General features: G+C 44.2%; 1 protein-coding gene across 1 annotated transcript in view; it reads left to right on the plus strand.

Annotated features, from left to right (window-relative positions):
* Nucleotides 1–1,734: 1,734 nt before the first annotated feature.
* The window catches only part of LOC311107032 (beta/gamma crystallin domain-containing protein 2-like), a gene marked incomplete at its 5' end in the record, with an annotated part of 46,925 nt that continues 30,472 nt past the window's right edge, over nt 1,735–18,187 (plus strand). The window contains 3 exons of the mRNA XM_084149486.1: nt 1,735–2,164; nt 2,261–3,645; nt 14,957–15,004. Of these exons, the coding sequence (XP_084005612.1) occupies nt 1,735–2,164; nt 2,261–3,645; nt 14,957–15,004 (1,863 nt within the window). The remainder of the gene's footprint in view (nt 2,165–2,260; nt 3,646–14,956; nt 15,005–18,187) is intronic.

Here is an 18,187-nt window from a genome sequence, read left to right on the forward strand (position 1 = left end):
AGTGTAACCCTTTGAGGCCCCAGGACCAGGTTTGATTTCGATTCCCAAATGAACCACATATCAAACATGTGTGTCACTGTCAATGCTAAAGCGTCGCTCACACTTTATTTGGATAGTCCATCTCTAGATGGTCTACAGATTGTCATACTATCAACAAACTATATGTTGATAAGTGACTTCTTGCTAAGGTTATGGTTAGTGTTAGTAGATAGTTGAAATGTTACTGACTAGTCTGTAGATTGCCTGTAGAGCAGGGTTCTTCAATTCCGGTCCTGGAGGGCCGAAACACTTCTTTTTTATTTCTACATGGTAGTTATTTGCACTCCCCTGGTGTCCAAGGTCTGAATTAGCCCCTGATTAGAAGGAGAGGATGAAAAACAGGAGTTTCGGCCCTCCAGGACCGGAATTGAAGAACCCTGCTGTAGAGCATCTACAGATGGACTATCCAATTAAATCGATCAATCAATCAAATGTATTTATAAAGCCCTTTTTACATCAGCAGATGTCACAAAGTGCTATACAGAAACCCAGCCTAAATCCCCAAACAGCAAGCAATGCAGATGTAGAAGTTTTGCCGCGTCTGCTAAAAGCATATGAATCATACTTCAAAACATAGTAATTATGCAACAGTGACCTATGAGGAATGCATGTCTGGCTTCTGTGTGTTTTGATTTGACATATGAGAGAGCTCAGGTTGTACACCAACAGGTTTGTGGTAAGGTTATCACAACACAGTGCTATTGTTTGATCTTATGACCTCCAAGTGCTCCTGGTAATCACCCATTCCTTCCGTGAAGAGTAGGTAGGGCACTTAATTAGTTAATGCCACCCCCTGAAAGTTCTCCCAACATGAGAGCTGTAACAGAACAGTGATTACTATAGCTGTTAACGGTTATTCAAGTCATTTGTGGAATAGTACTGGGATTCAAAAGTGAATGTACCTGTAACACTTTGTTTGGAGCTCTTTGCACATTTGAAGGCGATTTGAGAAATAGTGATTCATTTCAAAGTCATTTCAACATTGCCTGATAGTTAACCTGTGACATTCAAGCTCAAAGGTGATTTAACAAACGGTTACATCCACAGTAGTATCACAGTAGGTTTGGCCTGGTATCATTTGAAACCTGTTGACTTAAAGTAACCTTTAGCTTTCAGCAACTCTTCATTCACATTGTAAACACAAACTAATCTCCGGTTAAACATTGTTGCAATGTGTGTAAGTTATGTGTGCATTTTTTTTTGCGCCTTGTATAACACACAATGTATAATATATATTTGTGAAATACAAATGTACTAACTATACACATAAAAAAGATGTATAAAGTTTTGGGCCAGCACTGTTACATTTCCCAATCAATGCCACAAAACCCAGTCATTGACACACTGCTGGTGAAACATGTAGCCTAGCTTCTGTTAACCTTTTTTACAGTACACCCAATTCTGCATACCTAAAATTCACCTCTATAATTTCCATAGCTCGCCTAGATAATCACCACCTCTTGAAAAAACAGTCCTTAACACACTTCCATGATTGATCATATTAACTTGTGTCATTCTGTTTGTCTCCTACCTGTTAGGTCTCTGGATGCTTCAGCTGTTTTCAGTACAACTTTAAAATACTCTGAGGGCTCTGATTCAGAAATTCAGCAGATAGTGGCTGATCTGGAGTCAGACAGCGAGATGAAATCATACCGTTCCACTCTCATTATAAGACCCTCTCCCACCCACGAGGGCATGGATGAATCAAAACAGGGCTTCCGCAAAGTCTCCCGGGTCACTGACAATGACACCACAGACCACACTGAATTCAGTGTGGACTACAGTGAAAGCACTATCACTGACCCCAATAGAACTGAAAGTGACCTAGGTCCAGTTGCACCAGAATACAAATGGAGAAACCGGTATGAGGGGGTGCAAACCACTTTCGACCCCACAGGGGTGTCCTGGCTCTCTGACTCTCAGTCGGATGAGTCAAGATCGTCCACATACAATGGATTCTACTCCTCCCTCTCCCCCTCCCTCTCTGTGTACACACAACACCTCACCTCCCCCGGGCCGCCATTCCAGGAACCTGGCCTGTCCTCCCTCTCCTCGGACATGCCTGGTTCCCCTGGCAACGGTCACTGGCTGAGCGACTGGAGCGAAGTTCAGCTGAGCCATGAGAGTAGCGAGCCAGGAACAGGCAGGGGGAGGAGGAGGGAGTGGGAGGAGGAGGAGGAGGAGGAGGAGGAGGAGGAGGAGCTAGCCACTGCACCTGCAGGACAGAGAGCAAGAGGGGTAGAGCAAAAGAGTAGGGCGGGAGAGTCCGTGGCAAAGAAGATAAAGTCAGGCTGTGATTCACAGTTGCTCCCAGTCTCAAACTTCTCCTCGGCGGGTCAGACCGTTGACGACGTGGACTACAGCAGAGGCAGCAGTGACTCCTTTTCTGGAGTGTACAAGGCCACACGCGTGGAGCTGCTCCCTGACCCCTCCTCCTCAGACCCTTCCCCCTCTTCCTCTCCCGTGACCCCTGACCCGGGCTCCCCCTATCACGGTGACATGGAAAGCCTGGTGGACACCCTGAAGAGCATGAATCCTAGCCCGCTCCAGAGACAGAGGAGCCTGCGTGGGACCATCATCCCCTCCATCTTCTCCTCCCTTTCCCCTATCGTGGAGGATACCCCATGCTCCAGCCCCACCAACACCAAATCTCCCCAGGTGCCCTCTGGGTCTTCGCTGGAGGGCCCTAACGACCGCTACAACCTGCCCGCAGACCTGGGCCTCAACTGGGGTGCCTCCAAAGAGATGCGCTCCCCTCTGGAGTTGATGAAGCTCCAACAGCAGCAGGAGCAGCAGGCTGGGAACCACCATTGGAGCCGTGGAGGCCTCAACCTCCCACTCCGAGCCTCGGCTCTTAACAGCATCGTCGTGAGGAAGAGCTCCTTGGGCAGTGACTCATCCTCAGAGCATTCGCCGTCCCCACTGCTAAATGGAGGGAGCAACAACCAGTCTCCAAACCCCTCGCGCCTGGGCAACTCGCTCCTCTACTCCAGCTATCGTTCGGCATCGATGGATCAACCCCAGGAGAATGGCAAGGCCCATAGCCCAGGCCAGCGGCCCTCTCTGTTCCGTACGGGCTCCCTACCGGACATAGGGCCTAACCACATGAGCTCAGGGGTTGGTATGGGTATGGCCGGTGGGCCTGGGAGCGGACTTGGATTTGAATCTGGAGTTGGAACCGGAACTGGAACTGACCCTTCAACCCCCTTCCGCTACGAACTTTTCTCCTCCCTGATGTCTGGCTCCTTAACCGGAAACAACACAGACACCAACTCTCGAATGAGCAGGCCCCCTCCCCTCCCTAGCTTCACCTCTACCCTAGGAGACCTTCTCAGTCCCACAAGCTCATCTCTGGACATCCACAGGTCGTTCGCCAATGCTAACGACTCCCAGTCCAAGCTCAGCCAGGGGCTGAGTGGTATGGGTTCTGTGGGCTCTATTGGTCTGGGTCTGCAGAGGAACTTCAGTAACGAAGGCCTGAACTCACCACTGTTCAACATGGGGTCCCCCCATGGAGGCTCTGTCCATGGAGGATCTCACTTCAGTCCAGAGCCAGAGCCTGAGAAGAACCTGGTGCCCAAGTATAGAGCCTTCCCCGACGCCTATGTGAGTACTGACCTGGGGTTTAATTTAGCATTGGTTTAGTTGCAAGGTTTGAGTTGGAGAAGGTTTCAGTAAGAGATTGTGTGAATACTGGGATCATGGGGATGGTAAAAGGAGTGATAGAATTCATGACAAAGAGTCTTATGGGAAGGGGTCTAGTACAATGGGAATAGAGGCATTTAATAGGACTGCAATTGGATTGGATTTGTCTTGGACACGTATTTCACCATTGGCTTCATGACAATGTTTAGTGAGAGATTGTGAGAACACGGTGTGAGAGGAGAAGAATATAGGAGGGAAAGGAGGAAATGGAATTCAGCCTAAGTATGCAGGATGTACATGTTTTAGACGCTTACTAAGCATTTTATCATTAGTTTATATGGAAGTTTTGAAATACAGATGAGTTTAGGAAGAGATTACGTGACAATCTGATTTTGAGAAAAAGTGACAATTCCCGGTGTAGTTTCCTGATTTTCTACCTTTCACTGAATGAGTTCCACCACAGTGATGCCGATGCCCTTCCTGAATGTGAAAGGGTGAGTGCAGTGAAATGGTCTCGGAGACTAGGGTGATGAAACACAATAGATCCATGGCTATATACATTACATCAGCCACAGGATCCGTGCTCCTCTCTCATGTAGCTACTAGCTCTTCCCATCTGCATTATCTCATGTCATAATACAAATTTTCAGGTCTCTAATAAATACAGTAACAGAAAACAATACAGGTGAGCAAAAAAAGAGGGAAATGTTTTTATAAGAAATTCTACAAATAAAGAAGTAGCTTCTTGTGTGGCTGGGGTTGCCGTGGTTATGAGGCATGTGGGTTAAGCCAACATTCCGCAGCGTGCCTCTGAAAATCATTCAGGACAGCTCCTGAACAGTGAGGTCTTTCATGCCAACACACACATTCATCCAGGCACGCACGCCTCACACACCACTCAATATGCCTTAAGGCTTGGATCACATGCAAAACTCATTATATAACACTCCATTGGTTCTTCCACAGAAGAACATGGAACATACCAATGAATGGTTTCACAATCATTCATTATGGCTTGTTTTTACAGTTTACTGACACTGTTTATGCTTACAACATCCAACATGGCCACATCCTTATGTTCCCTCAGTAATGACATTGTCAGGCATATATCAGTCACAATGGTGCATGTAGATACTAACATTAGGATATACTGAGCACAACTCATCCAGTCAAGCTTTATCTTACACCATTCTACCGAGATGTTGGCACTTATCCTGTGCAGACTGTAGTGTTTTGCAGAGTTGGCACAGTGCACGTGTGTTATGTTTGTGTGCTGGTCTGGATATCTAATAGCCCTGCCTCCCCTCAGGCCACAGGTAGACCTGAGCAGCTCATGTTTCTGTCATTGAGACTATTATTGACCCTTTCACCATGTGATTTGGCTCCTCCAATGGAACTGGGTCTCTGACCTCAATTCTATAGGCCGAATCCTTATATAAATCTGAATATGAGATCCACAAGGGTGACTCAAGTTTTTGAGCAAATCTCCCATTGACATCAATCTTTGATTAATGCAAGAGTTTTTGTGCATGCATAGCCTAGATCTCAGCTAAGGATTCGGATAGAAGTCACAAGGGCAGTTCAGTAACCTATAATGTTAGTGGCTGTCTGACCTACATGAATGCTAAGTCACCAGGACAGGGACAGTAAGTGGCCTGTTATGATGTGGGTGTTGCCAGGCAAGTGTTTGGAGACAGTTTGTTTCACCACCCACTGTTGGCTTTTACAGCCTCATCCTGCTTTCCCTCTGCCAACAGAGAGGAGAAGGAAGGGAGAGATGGAGAGAGATAGACAAGCAAAGGGAGAGTGAGATATTAAGAGAAGGAGAGATAGAGATGGGAGCGTGAAAGGGCGAAAGAGAGAGTCCAACACACGCAAAGACAGACCTATCAAAACACAATGGTTGGAGTTTCTGGGGAATTTTAATACTCAGGAATTTACACTATCTTAACAAGATGCGTATAGGGCAACAGGCCTTGGACACACTGTACATCTACAGTGGGGAAAAAAAGTATTTAGTCAGCCACCAATTGTGCAAGTTCTCCCACTTAAAAGATGAGAGAGGCCTGTAATTTTCATCATAGGTACACGTCAACTAAATCACATTGTAGGATTTTTTATGAATTTATTTGCAAATTATGGTGGAAAATAAGTATTTGGTCACCTACAAACAAGCAAGATTTCTGGCTCTCACAGACCTGTAACTTCTTCTTTAAGAGGCTCCTCTGTCCTCCACTCGTTACCTGTATTAATGGCACCTGTTTGAACTTGTTATCAGTATAAAAGACACCTGTCCACAACCTCAAACAGTCACACTCCAAACTCCACTATGGCCAAGACCAAAGAGCTGTCAAAGGACACCAGAAACAAAATTGTAGACCTGCACCAGGCTGGGAAGACTGAATCTGCAATAGGTAAGCAGCTTGGTTTGAAGAAATCAACTGTGGGAGCAATTATTAGGAAATGGAAGACATACAAGACCACTGATAATCTCCCTCGATCTGGGGCTCCACGCAAGATCTCACCCCGTGGGGTCAAAATGATCACAAGAACGGTGAGCAAAAATCCCAGAACCACACGGGGGGGACCTAGTGAATGACCTGCAGAGAGCTGGGACCAAAGTAACAAAGCCTACCATCAGTAACACACTACGCCGCCAGGGACTCAAATCCTGCAGTGCGAGACGTGTCCCCCTGCTTAAGCCAGTACATGTCCAGGCCTGTCTGAAGTTTGCTAGAGTGCATTTGGATGATCCAGAAGAGGATTGGGAGAATGTCATATGGTCAGATGAAACCAAAATATAACTTTTTGGTAAAAACTCAACTCGTCGTGTTTGGAGGACAAAGAATGCTGAGTTGCATCCAAAGAACACCATACCTACTGTGAAGCATGGGGGTGGAAACATCATGCTTTGGGGCTGTTTTTCTGCAAAGGGACCAGGACGACTGATCCGTGTAAAGGAAAGAATGAATGGGGCCATGTATCGTGAGACTTTGAGTGAAAACCTCCTTCCATCAGCAAGGGCATTGAAGATGAAACGTGGCTGGGTCTTTCAGCATGACAATGATCCCAAACACACCGCCCGGGCAACGAAGGAGTGGCATCGTAAGAAGCATTTCAAGGTACTGGAGTGGCCTAGCCAGTCTCCAGATCTCAACCCCATAGAACATCTTTGGAGGGAGTTGAAAGTCTGTGTTGCCCAGCGACAGCCCCAAAACATCACTGCTCTAGAGGAGATCTGCATGGAGGAATGGGCCAAAATACCAGCAACAGTGTGTGAAAACCTTGTGAAGACTTACAGAAAACGTTTGACCTGTGTCATTGCCAACAAAGGGTATATAACAAAGTATTGAGAAACTTTTGTTATTGACCAAATACTTATTTTCCACCATAATTTGCAAATAAATTCATTAAAAATCCTACAATGTGATTTTCTGGATTTTTTTTCTCATTTTGTCTGTCATAGTTGACGTGTACCTATGATGAAAATTACAGGCCTCTCTCATCTTTTTAAGTGGGAGAACTTGCACAATTGGTGGCTGACTAAATACTTTTTCCCCCACTGTATGACATGAATGAAAGATACCCATCCAGATAGCATCAGGGGCATAATAATCTTGGCACAGTGTTATCTGTTTTTCTTTCTTATGTTAGCACCTTTAAACCAAGCGATCTATCTGTTGAATCCTGCTTGGGCTGCCACACCTCGTCTTTTGTCTTTTCGTCTCTCGTTTACCTCAAGTTTGACCTTTTTGTTTACTGGTGGATCTGATAGAGCTGAGTTGACAGCCTGGCCCGGGAGAGGAGGAGGGAGGGTGGTGGAAGGGGGAAAATGATTGTCTTCTCTTTCTTTCCCCCGCTGTTCCGTTCATCTCTCTTTTACACAAGTCTGTGCACAGTCTGAACGTATCATGCTGAGACTGCAAGACGAAATTTGTAAGCACATTTCCAGCCTGCAGTGCTTGGCTGGAGGTTGACACTTGGGAGGGAGGTGGAGATAGTGGAGAGGCGTGAGTACATGATGGAAGTGACAGTGTTCTAGGGCTGTGACGATACCAGTATCGCAACAAGAAGCAGACCAAACTCTTTGGTCCTTTAAAAACCTGCTGTATGTAAAATATTGTGTGCTATAGCTAGGAAAATAAATAAATGTGACTGGATGACATCATAATGATGTTTGTTTCCAACATTAGGGCTGTTTTCCTAAAGAACTTAAATCGGCTTCATGTTTTGTTTCCTTGCCATGATACTAGAGTATCGCGATACTGGTATTGTCCCGGACCTACGAGCGTTCACTCAATTAATCAGAGACATGGGGAGAGAGAGATAAAGAAAGACAACCGAGGTTAAATGAAAGACTTGAGTAACTGATCTGTCAATCATCAATCATGTACCATGCAGTTGCAGTTGCAGGCACTAAAAAGTTAGGTCACGTCGCGGTATTGACAGAACAATTTCCGCAATGCATGTCTAACGTGCCACTCAAGCGTATTTTACCGATGCCACAAAATCCTGGACTACAGTACAGGGTTTTAAAAAACAAACATGTTCGTGTCCACAACTGTACTTAGTGATTTTCATAGTCCCTCACGGAGTCACAGTCACTGCGGTCACGTGGGTCATACTGGGGTACGGATGTAAAAATCTCTCAATCTCCCATTGGAGCCCATTTAAATTAACCCCAAGGGTGCCTTGTTAAATCTTGTTAATTCTCTTAAATTTAATACCATGACTGTTTTCTCATTAGCTGGGAATGTTGTTTGAAATGTCTGATACAACATACCTTGGTGATATTGTTATCAACCTACTGCATACCCCTTAAAAATATAAATGTTTGTGTGCAGGGTGTGCTATTAGCTTGCTAACACTCATTAAGACAGACATAGAATAGCTATTGCTAGCATTCACTTGTTGAAATTGAAGTAACTTTTGAGTGTAATGGAGTAGACTATGACATAAATATATATCATTCATGATGTTTGGATGGAAGCTATAATCCAGTTATAATATATGTATACAATACCGGTAAAAAGTTTTAGAACACCTAATCATTCAAGGGGTTTTCTTTATTTTCTACATTGTTGAATAATAGTGAAGACATCAAAACTATGAAATAACACATGTAGTATCCAAAAAAGTGTTAAACAAACAAAATGTATTTGATATTTTAGATTCTTCAAATAGCCACCCTTTGCCTTGATGACAGCTTTGCACACTCTTGGCATTCTCTCAACCAGCTTCACCTGGAATGCTTTTCCAACAGTCTTGAAGGAGTTCCCGCATATGCTGAGCACTTGATGGCTGCTTTTCCTTCACTCTGCCGTCCGACTCATCCCAAACTATCTCAATTGGGTTGAGGTCTGGGGATGGTGGAGGCCATGTCATCTGATGCAGCACTCAATCACTCTCCTTCTTGGGAAAATAGCCCTTACACAGCCTGGAGGTGTGTTGGTTCATTGTCCTGTTGAAAAACAAATGATAGTCCCACTAAGCCCAAACCAGATGGGATGGTGTATGGCTGCAGAATGCTGTGGTAGCCATGCTGGTTAAGTGTTCCTTGAATTCTAAATAAATCACAGACAGTGTCACCAGCAAAGCACCCCCACACCATAACACCTCCTCCTCCATGCTTTAAGGTGGGAAATACAAATGCGGAGATCATCCGTTCACCCACACCGCGTCTCACAAAGACAACGGCGGTTGGAACCAAAAATCTCAAATTTGGACTCCAGAACAAAGGACACATTTTCACCGGTCTAATGTCCATTGCTCGTGTTTCTTGTCCCAAGCAAGTCTCTTCTTCTTATTGGTGTCCTTTAGTAGTGGTTTCTTTGCAGCAATTCGATCATGAAGACCTGATTCACACAGTCTCCTCTGAACAGTTGATGTTGAGATGTGTCTGTTACTTGAACTCTGTGAAGCATTTATTTGGGCTGCAATTTCTGAGGCTGGTAACTCTAATGAACTTATCCTCTACAGCAGAGGTAACTCTGGGTCATCCATTCCTGTGGCGGTCCTCATGAGAGCCAGTTTCATCATAGCGCTTGATGGTTTTTGCGTCTGCACTTAAATAAACGTTCAAAGTTCTTGAAATGTTCCGTATTGATTGACCTTCATGTCTTAAAGTAATGATGGACTGTCATTTCTCTTTGCTTATTTTAGCTGTTCTTGCCATAATATGGACTTGGTCTTTTACCAAATAGGGCTATCTTCTGTATACCCCCCCCCCCCCCCCCCCCCTTGTCACAACACAACTGATTGGCTCAAACGCATTAAGAAGGAAAGAAATTCCACAACTTAACTTTTGAAAAGTTAATTGAAATGCATTCCAGGTGACTACCTCATGAAGCTGGTTGAGAGAATGCCAAGTGTGCAAAGCTGTCATCAAAGCAAAGGGTGGCTATTTGAAGAATCTTTGATTTGTTTAACACTTTTTTGGTTACTACATGATTCCATATGTGTTATTTCATAGTTCTGATGTCTTCACTATTATTCTACAATGTAGAAAATAGTAAAAATAAAGAAAAACCCTTGAATGAGTATATATATATATATCTATCTCTATATATATATATATATATACTATGTGTGTCGTTATTGCTTGGCTGCACTTGCTTGGCTGCAAAGATTGCTTCCACATACCCATCTTGTCCCTGCTTGTGTGAATTTCGGTAAAAACTTCACTTTGCTGTGTGGACCTATGCCTGGCATTTCAATCAACGTCACATGCTGATGTCTCACTACTATTGTGTGGTTTATAGTTATAGTCATTATATAACTCTTATACACTGAGTTTGCAAAACATTAAGAACACCTTCCTAATACTGAGTTGCACCCCCCCGCCCCCCCCCTTTGCCCTGAGAACATCCTAAATTCATTGGGGCATGGACTCTACAAGCTGTTGAAAGCGTTCCACAGGGATGCTGGCCCATGTTGACTCCAATGCTTCCCACAGTTGTGTCAAGTTGGCTGGATGTCCTTTGGGTGTTGGACTATTCTTGATACACACGGGAAACTGTTGAGCGTGAAAAACCCAGCAGTGTTGCAGTTCTTGACACAAACAGGTGTGCCTGGCACTTACTACCATACCCTGTTCAAAGACACTTAAATATTTTGTCTTGCTCATTCACCCTCTGAATGGTACACATACACAATCCATGTCTCAATTGTCTCAAGGCTTAAAAATCCTTCTTTAACCTGTCTCCTCCCCTTCATCTACAGTGATTGAAGTGGATTTAACAGTTGACACCAATAAGGGATCATAGCTTTCACCTGGATCCACCTGGTCAGTCTATGTCATGGAAAGAGCAGTATGCGTTATTAATCATGCCAGTCAATGGCCTTTAGCGTGGACTAGTGTCCTTTACAACCAAATTCCTGTCGCCAACTGAAAATGCACACTTCGCACAGAAACAGTCTGGATAATTACCACGGTAACCAACGCTCAATCACCTTTGACAACAGGACCTTGGCAGTGGTGTGTCGTAACCAGACAGGTGAGGACACTAAATGACTAAAATGTAAATGATGATCCCTCTATTGTGGGAGTGTTCACTCCGTCTCTCAGCAGTTTGTCAGTTTTTTTTCTACCCCCAATGACAACACAGATAAACGTGTTTTGTTTAATGACTGTACGAGTTGACTTACGGCTTACACAACGCACCGGCAGCATTTTCTATACGTTCCATACCAGACTGTTTTGGCTATGGCTCACTGAGTCTGCAAAGGCATCTCTCTCAGCAAGCCATGATGCAAGAACAAAATAGTATGAACCTTTCTTGCCTGTGCCTTATAATCTTGAATTGCACGTAATTAGATGATTTTATAGATGTTGACACAGCTCCTTTGATACATTTGAAAAGGTTTCAGTTTGTTAATCCAATGTTGGGATTTGTAATAGGTTATGACATTTTAAACAGACATCTGAGATGGCTGGGAGGGGGGGGGGGGGGGGTCTTAGACTAGAGAAAACTGTCTAACAGTCAATCTGGTCCTACCTGTCTTTGTGAAGCCCTGAAGCATTATAACTTGTGACAAAGATGAGGGTGGCCTTTTCCCTGTGAAGGGCAATGGCAAAGCTAAGGTAGGTATTTTAAACTGTGGCTCAATCCTACCCTCTGCTCATTTTCAAGTCAAGTCAACAGGTGTCCTGTTACTGTTTGGAATGCTCAAGCTGAATGAAGTCGAGGGCCACTTTGTTATAGTTCAAGACTAATTTAGCCACAAATGTTTCAGGGTGCAGTGTAAAGGCAGTAAGTCTTACTAGACAGTCATACTAGGATAAACAATCTGTGGACTGGAGCAGCAACATATTCTGTTCATGACCTGAATACGATATGAAAGTCCCACCTACTTCCTGGATCATGTCCCACGCTGTTTTTGAATGGCCTTCAAGATTGTCATCAAATGTATGAAAATGCAGTCATTTAATATATGCTCAAAAAAATAAAGGGAACACTTAAACAACACATCCTAGATCTGAATGAATGAAATAATATTATTAAATACTTTTTTCTTTACATAGTTGAATGTGCTGACAACAAAATCACACAAAAATGATCAATTAAATCAAATTTATCAACCCATGGAGGTCTGGATTTGGAGTCACCCTCAAAATTAAAATGGAAAACCACACTACAGGCTGATCCAACTTTGATGTAATGTCCTTAAAACAAGTCAAAATGAGGCTCAGTAGTGTGTGTGGCCTCCACGTGCCTGTATGACCTCCCTACAACACCTGGGCATGCTCCTGATGAGGTGGCGGATGGTCTCCTGAGGGATCTCCTCCCAGACCTGGACTAAAGCATCCGCCAACTCCTGGACAGTCTGTGGTGCAACGTGGCGTTGGTGGATGGAGCGAGACATGATGTCCCAGATATGCTCAATTGGATTCAGGTCTGGGGAACGGGCGGGCCAGTCCATAGCATCAATGCCTTCCTCTTGCAGGAACTGCTGACACACTCCAGCCACATGAGGTCTAGCATTGTCTTGCATTAGGAGGAACCCAGGGCCAACCGCACCAGCATATGGTCTCACAAGGGGTCTGAGGATCTCATCTCGGTACCTAATGGCAGTCAGGCTACCTCTGGCGAGCACATGGAGGGCTGTGCGGCCCGCCAAAGAAATGCCACCCCACACCATGACTGACCCAACGCCAAACCGGTCATGCTGGAGGATGTTGCAGGCAGCAGAACGTTCTCCACGGCGTCTCCCGACTCTGTCATGTCTGTCACATGTGCTCAGTGTGAACCCGCTTTCATCTGTGAAGAGCACAGGGCGCCAGTGGCGAATTTGCCAATCTTGGTGTTCTCTGGCAAATGCCAAACGTCCTGCACGGTGTTGGGCTGTAAGCACAACCCCCACCTGTGGATGTCGGGCCCTCATACCACCCTCATGGAGTCTGTTTCTGACCGTTTGAGCAGACACATGCACATTTGTGGCCTGCTGGAGGTCATTTTGCAGGGCTCTGGCAGTGCTCCTCCTGCTCCTCCTTGCTCAAAGGTGGAGGTAGCGGTCCTGCTGCTGAGTTGTTGCCCTCCTACGGCCTCCTCCACGTCTCCTGATGTACTGGCCTGTCTCCTGGTAGCGCCTCCATGCTCTGGACACTATGCTGACAGACACAGCAAACCTTCTTGCCACAGCTCGCATTGATGTGCCATCCTGGATGAGCTGCACTATCTGAGCCACTTGTGTGGGTTGTAGACTCCGTCTCATGCTACCACTATAGTGAAAGCACCGCCAGCATTCAAAAGTGAACAAAACATCAGCCAGGAAGCATAGGAACTGAGAAGTGGTCTGTGGTCACCACCTGCAGAACCACTTCTTTATTGGGGGTGTCTTGCTAATTGCCTATAACTTCCACCTGTTGTCTATTCCATTTGCACAACAGCATGTGAAATGTATTGTCAATCAGTGTTACTTCCTAAATGGACAGTTTGATTTCACAGAAGTGTGATTGACTTGGAGTTACATTGTGTTGTTTAAGTGTTCCCTTTATTTTTTTGAGCAGTGTATAAAATTATATTTGTATTCATGTATTAATTTACTTCTACCTGATGCCTTTCGTTAAGGTTTTCGATAGTGTTTTCTTTTCGTAAACGAAAGCCTTCATAGAAGGCATTGGGTATAATTAAATTAATCGACTAATACGAATATAATTTTACATATCTTAAATGAACGCGTTTTCATGAATTTGATTATATAAACTTGAAGGCCATTCAAAAACAGGGTTGGATATGATCCAGGAAGTAGGAGGGACTTTCAAACCGTATTTGATCTTTGATTTCAGAGTGTAAGGAGATCTAGTGGATAAGTTCCTATTTCCTATGAGCTCCTACTGCAAAGAGTCAAGCAGATATTTGATACCCTAATGACTTGCACATTACGACACACACACACACACACACACACACACACACACACACACACACACACACACACAAACTCTCTACCTGTCTGCCCAGAAAGGTGAAGGACTACAGACCACAGTGTGGACACATTCTATCGCATTCCAACTACATGTCACCAGTTCCCCAAGTACACAAGAATGCGTCATTCTGACTTCTCTCTGGGAGATCTGAGAGGTTGTTGTGCTTTCAAAATGGCCGCTCCCCTCTCCTTGTCTTACTCAGAACAAGTTCTCCTAGATTAAGTAATGCTGAGATTGTTAGACATGTGTGTCCTACTGGCTGAAATAATGTGAAATAGATAAACAGTAGTAAATCACTGCAAAGGGTATTCCCCCTTTTGAATGGTTAATTGTGTGGACAAACACACACACACACACACACACACACACACACAGAGAGTCGTTTTTGTCTATGTCATACATCGTTCCTCTCAATGTGAAGTTAATGTTTGCATTCTCTCAGGGAGTAATGGGACATGGGTGGCCTTGTGTGTTAATCAGTATTTGCAAAACGGGTTGACAGGGATGCTGGGGGTTGTGGGTTTACCATTTCTGTAGTTGTTGGGTACTATTGCTGCCGTAGTTTAGATATTTTGAGGTTTGGTATGTTAACTATTTAGATTTGAATCCCTAATATCTTGTCAAAGACAAGTTAAACATGACATACTGTAGAAAGTCTAGTGAAGCACTGTTAAAATAAAAAATAAAAATACATTTTAGTCATTTAGCAGACGCTCTTATCCAGAGCGACTTAGTTAGTGCATTCATCTTAAAAGATTGCTAGGTAAGATAACTATGTGCTATTTATAGTGGTTTGATAAAATATGAAATGACTAAATGGCTGTTTTCTCCGTGTGTCTGCAGCTCACCAAGGAGAAAGAACATGGAAAGCTCAACCCTCGGCCAGGAAAGGTGAGTCTGTCTGACTTTTTATTTATTTATTGAACCTTTATTTAACTAGGCAAGTCAGTTAAGAACAAATTCTTATTTACAATGACGGCCTGCCAAAAGGCAAAAGGCCTCCTGCGGGAACGCGGCTGGGATAAAAAAATACAAAATAAAAATAAAGGACCAAATACATATCACAACAAGAGAGACAACACTACATTAAAAGAGACCTAAGACAACAACATAGCATGGCAGCAACACACGACAACACAGCAAGGTAGCAACCCAACATGAAAACAACATGGTAGTAACACATGGCAGCAGCACAACATGGTAGCGGCACAAGACTTGGTACAAACATTATTGGGCACAGACAACAGCACAAAGGGCAAGAAGGTAGAGACAACAATACATCACGCGAAGCAGCCACAACTGTCAGTAAGAGTGTCCATGATTGAGTCTTTGAATGAAGAGATGGAGATAAAACTGTCCAGTTTGAGTTTTTTTTGCAGCTCGTTCCAGTCGCTAGCTGCAGCGAACTGGAAAGAGGAGCGACCCAGGGATGTGTGTGTTTTGGGGACCTTTAACAGAATATGACTGACAGAACGGGTGTTGTATGTATGATTATTATTATATTATTATTGTATGTGGAGGATGAGGGCTGCAGTAGGTATCTCAGATAAGGGGGAGTGAGGCCTAAGAGGGTTTTGTAAATAAGCATCAACCAGTGGGTCTTGCGACGTGTATACAGAGATGACCAGCTTACAGAGGAGTATAGAGTGCAGTGATGTGTCCTATAAGGACCATTGGTGGCAAATCTGATGGCCGAAGGGTAAAGAACATCTAGCCGCTCGAGAGCACCCTTCTATAAATTACGTCTCCGTAATCTAGCATGGGTAGGATGGTCATCTGAATCAGGGTTAGTTTGGCAGCTGGGGTGAAAGAGGAGCGATTACGATAGAGGAAACCAAGTCTAGATGTAACCTTAGCCTGCAGCTTTGATATGTGCTGAGAGAAGAACAGTGTACTGTCTAGCCATACTCCCAAGTACCTGTATGAGGTGACTACCTCAAGCTCTAAACCCTCAGAGGTAGTAATCACACCGGTGGGGAGAGGGGCATTCTTCTTACCAAACCACTTGACCTTTGTTTTGGATGTGTTCAGAACAAGGTTTAAGGGCAGAGAAAGCTTGTTGGACACTAAGAAAGCTTTGTTGTAGATCGTTTAGCACAAGATCCGGGGAGGGGCCAGCAGAGTATAAGACTGTATCATCTGCATATAAATGGGTGAGAGACCTTCCTACTGCCTGAGCTATATTGTTGATGTAAATTGAGAAGAGCGTGGGTCCTAGGATTGAGCCTTGGGGTACTCCCTCGGTGACAGGCAGTGGCTGAGATAGCAGATGTTCTGACTTTATACACTGCACTCTTTGAGAGAGGTAGTTAGCAAATTAGGCAGAAGACCCCTCAGAGACACCAATACTCCTTAGTTGGCCGACAAGGATGGAATGGTCTACCGTATCAAAAGCTTTGGCCAAGTCAATAAAAATAGTAACACAACATTGCTTAGAATCAATGGAAATGGTGACATCATTTAGGACCTTTTAAGGTTTCAGTGACACATTCATAACCTGAGCGGAAACCAGATTGCATACCAGAGAGAATACTATAGACGTCAAGAAAGCCAGTCAGCTGAATATTGACACGTTTTTCCAACACTTTTGATAAACAGGGCAAAATAGAAATTGGCCTATAACATTTAGGATCAGCTTGATCTCCCCCTTTAAATAAAGGACGCACCGTGGCTGCCTTCCATGCAATGGGAACCTCCCCAGAGAGGAGAGACAGGTTAAAAAGGTCAGAGAGGATTGGCAATGATATGGGCTGCAACCTTAAAGACGAAAGAGTCTAAACCATCTGACCCAGATGGTTTTTTGGTGTCAAGTTTAAGGAGCTCCTTTAGCACGTCGGACTCTGTGACCGCCTGCAGGAGAAACTTTGTAGCGGGACAGGGGGAAAAGAGGGAGGAGCATCGGGGCTAGTCGCATTAGAACGGCTGGGAGATGAGGAAATGTTGGACGGGCAAGGAGGCATGGCTGAGTCAAATAGGAATCCTGACTTAATGGTGATTAAAGAGCTCAGCCATGTGCTCTATGTCAGTAACAACCACATCATCAACGCTAAGGGACATTGGCAGCTGTGAGGAGGAGGGTTTATTCTCCAGGTGAAACAACTACAGGAATCACCCACCTCTATCCCTTACCTATCGTCTTTGTCCTACAGTATACAATTTGTCCTACAGTAAAGGTCAATGTCCCATTGCAACCTTTTTTAATGTAATAAAGGATGACTGCTCACCAGGTTACCCTTATCAAAAAAAGTATATTTTGCCAGCCTTCTTGACTTGAACTATGGATGTCTCCAAGCAGCAATAGTAACCACAACATCTTTAAACATATTTTTTACACCCCAGTGTTCTTTAATGTAGGATTAATGATGATAATTCAAAGTGAATTAATGGCTTCACAGTTCACCGTACCCCAATGTGACAGTTAGTTGCCAAAGGCGAGTAATTAAGGATGAGGAGAGTGATCTCATGTAGAGCATGGTGAAGCTGATGAAATTAGATTAGTATGATTCCATTCAGATTCACTCAGCCAAACATCGCTCTCTATTTGGGCTGTTGAATATTTGGATCTATCACTCAGAACTGTGTGGAAGTGGAAATATGCCACATCTTCACAAAGAAAGCCATAAAAAAAATTCCAATGCACACTCAGTGGTTTGGACAATATTACAAAAAGCCCAGTTCATTCACTATAGTCCTAACATACTAAGAGAGCAGGGGTTCCCAACCTAAGGATCGCAACCCCAGCATGGGGTCGCCAAAGCTTACAGTGCTTGATTTGAGAGAAAATTAAATCAAAATCAGTGCATCATTTGTTGTCACGGACGTTGAAGGACGGGTCAGACCAAGGCGCAGCGTGATATGCATACATGTTTATTTCACAACAAATAAACACACGACAAAACAACGAACCAACGAAATGTGAAGTCCAAAGGCTGAACACAAAACTAGCCTAAACACGGAACAAGATCCCACAACTACCTAGTGCCAATAGGCTGCCTAAGTATGATCCCCAATCAGAGACAACGAGCGACAGCTGCCTCTGATTGGGAACCACACCGGCCAACATAGATCTATACA

Source organism: Coregonus lavaretus, assembly GCF_964263955.1.
Source record: "Coregonus lavaretus genome assembly, chromosome: 3".
NCBI lineage: Eukaryota > Metazoa > Chordata > Actinopteri > Salmoniformes > Salmonidae > Coregonus > Coregonus lavaretus.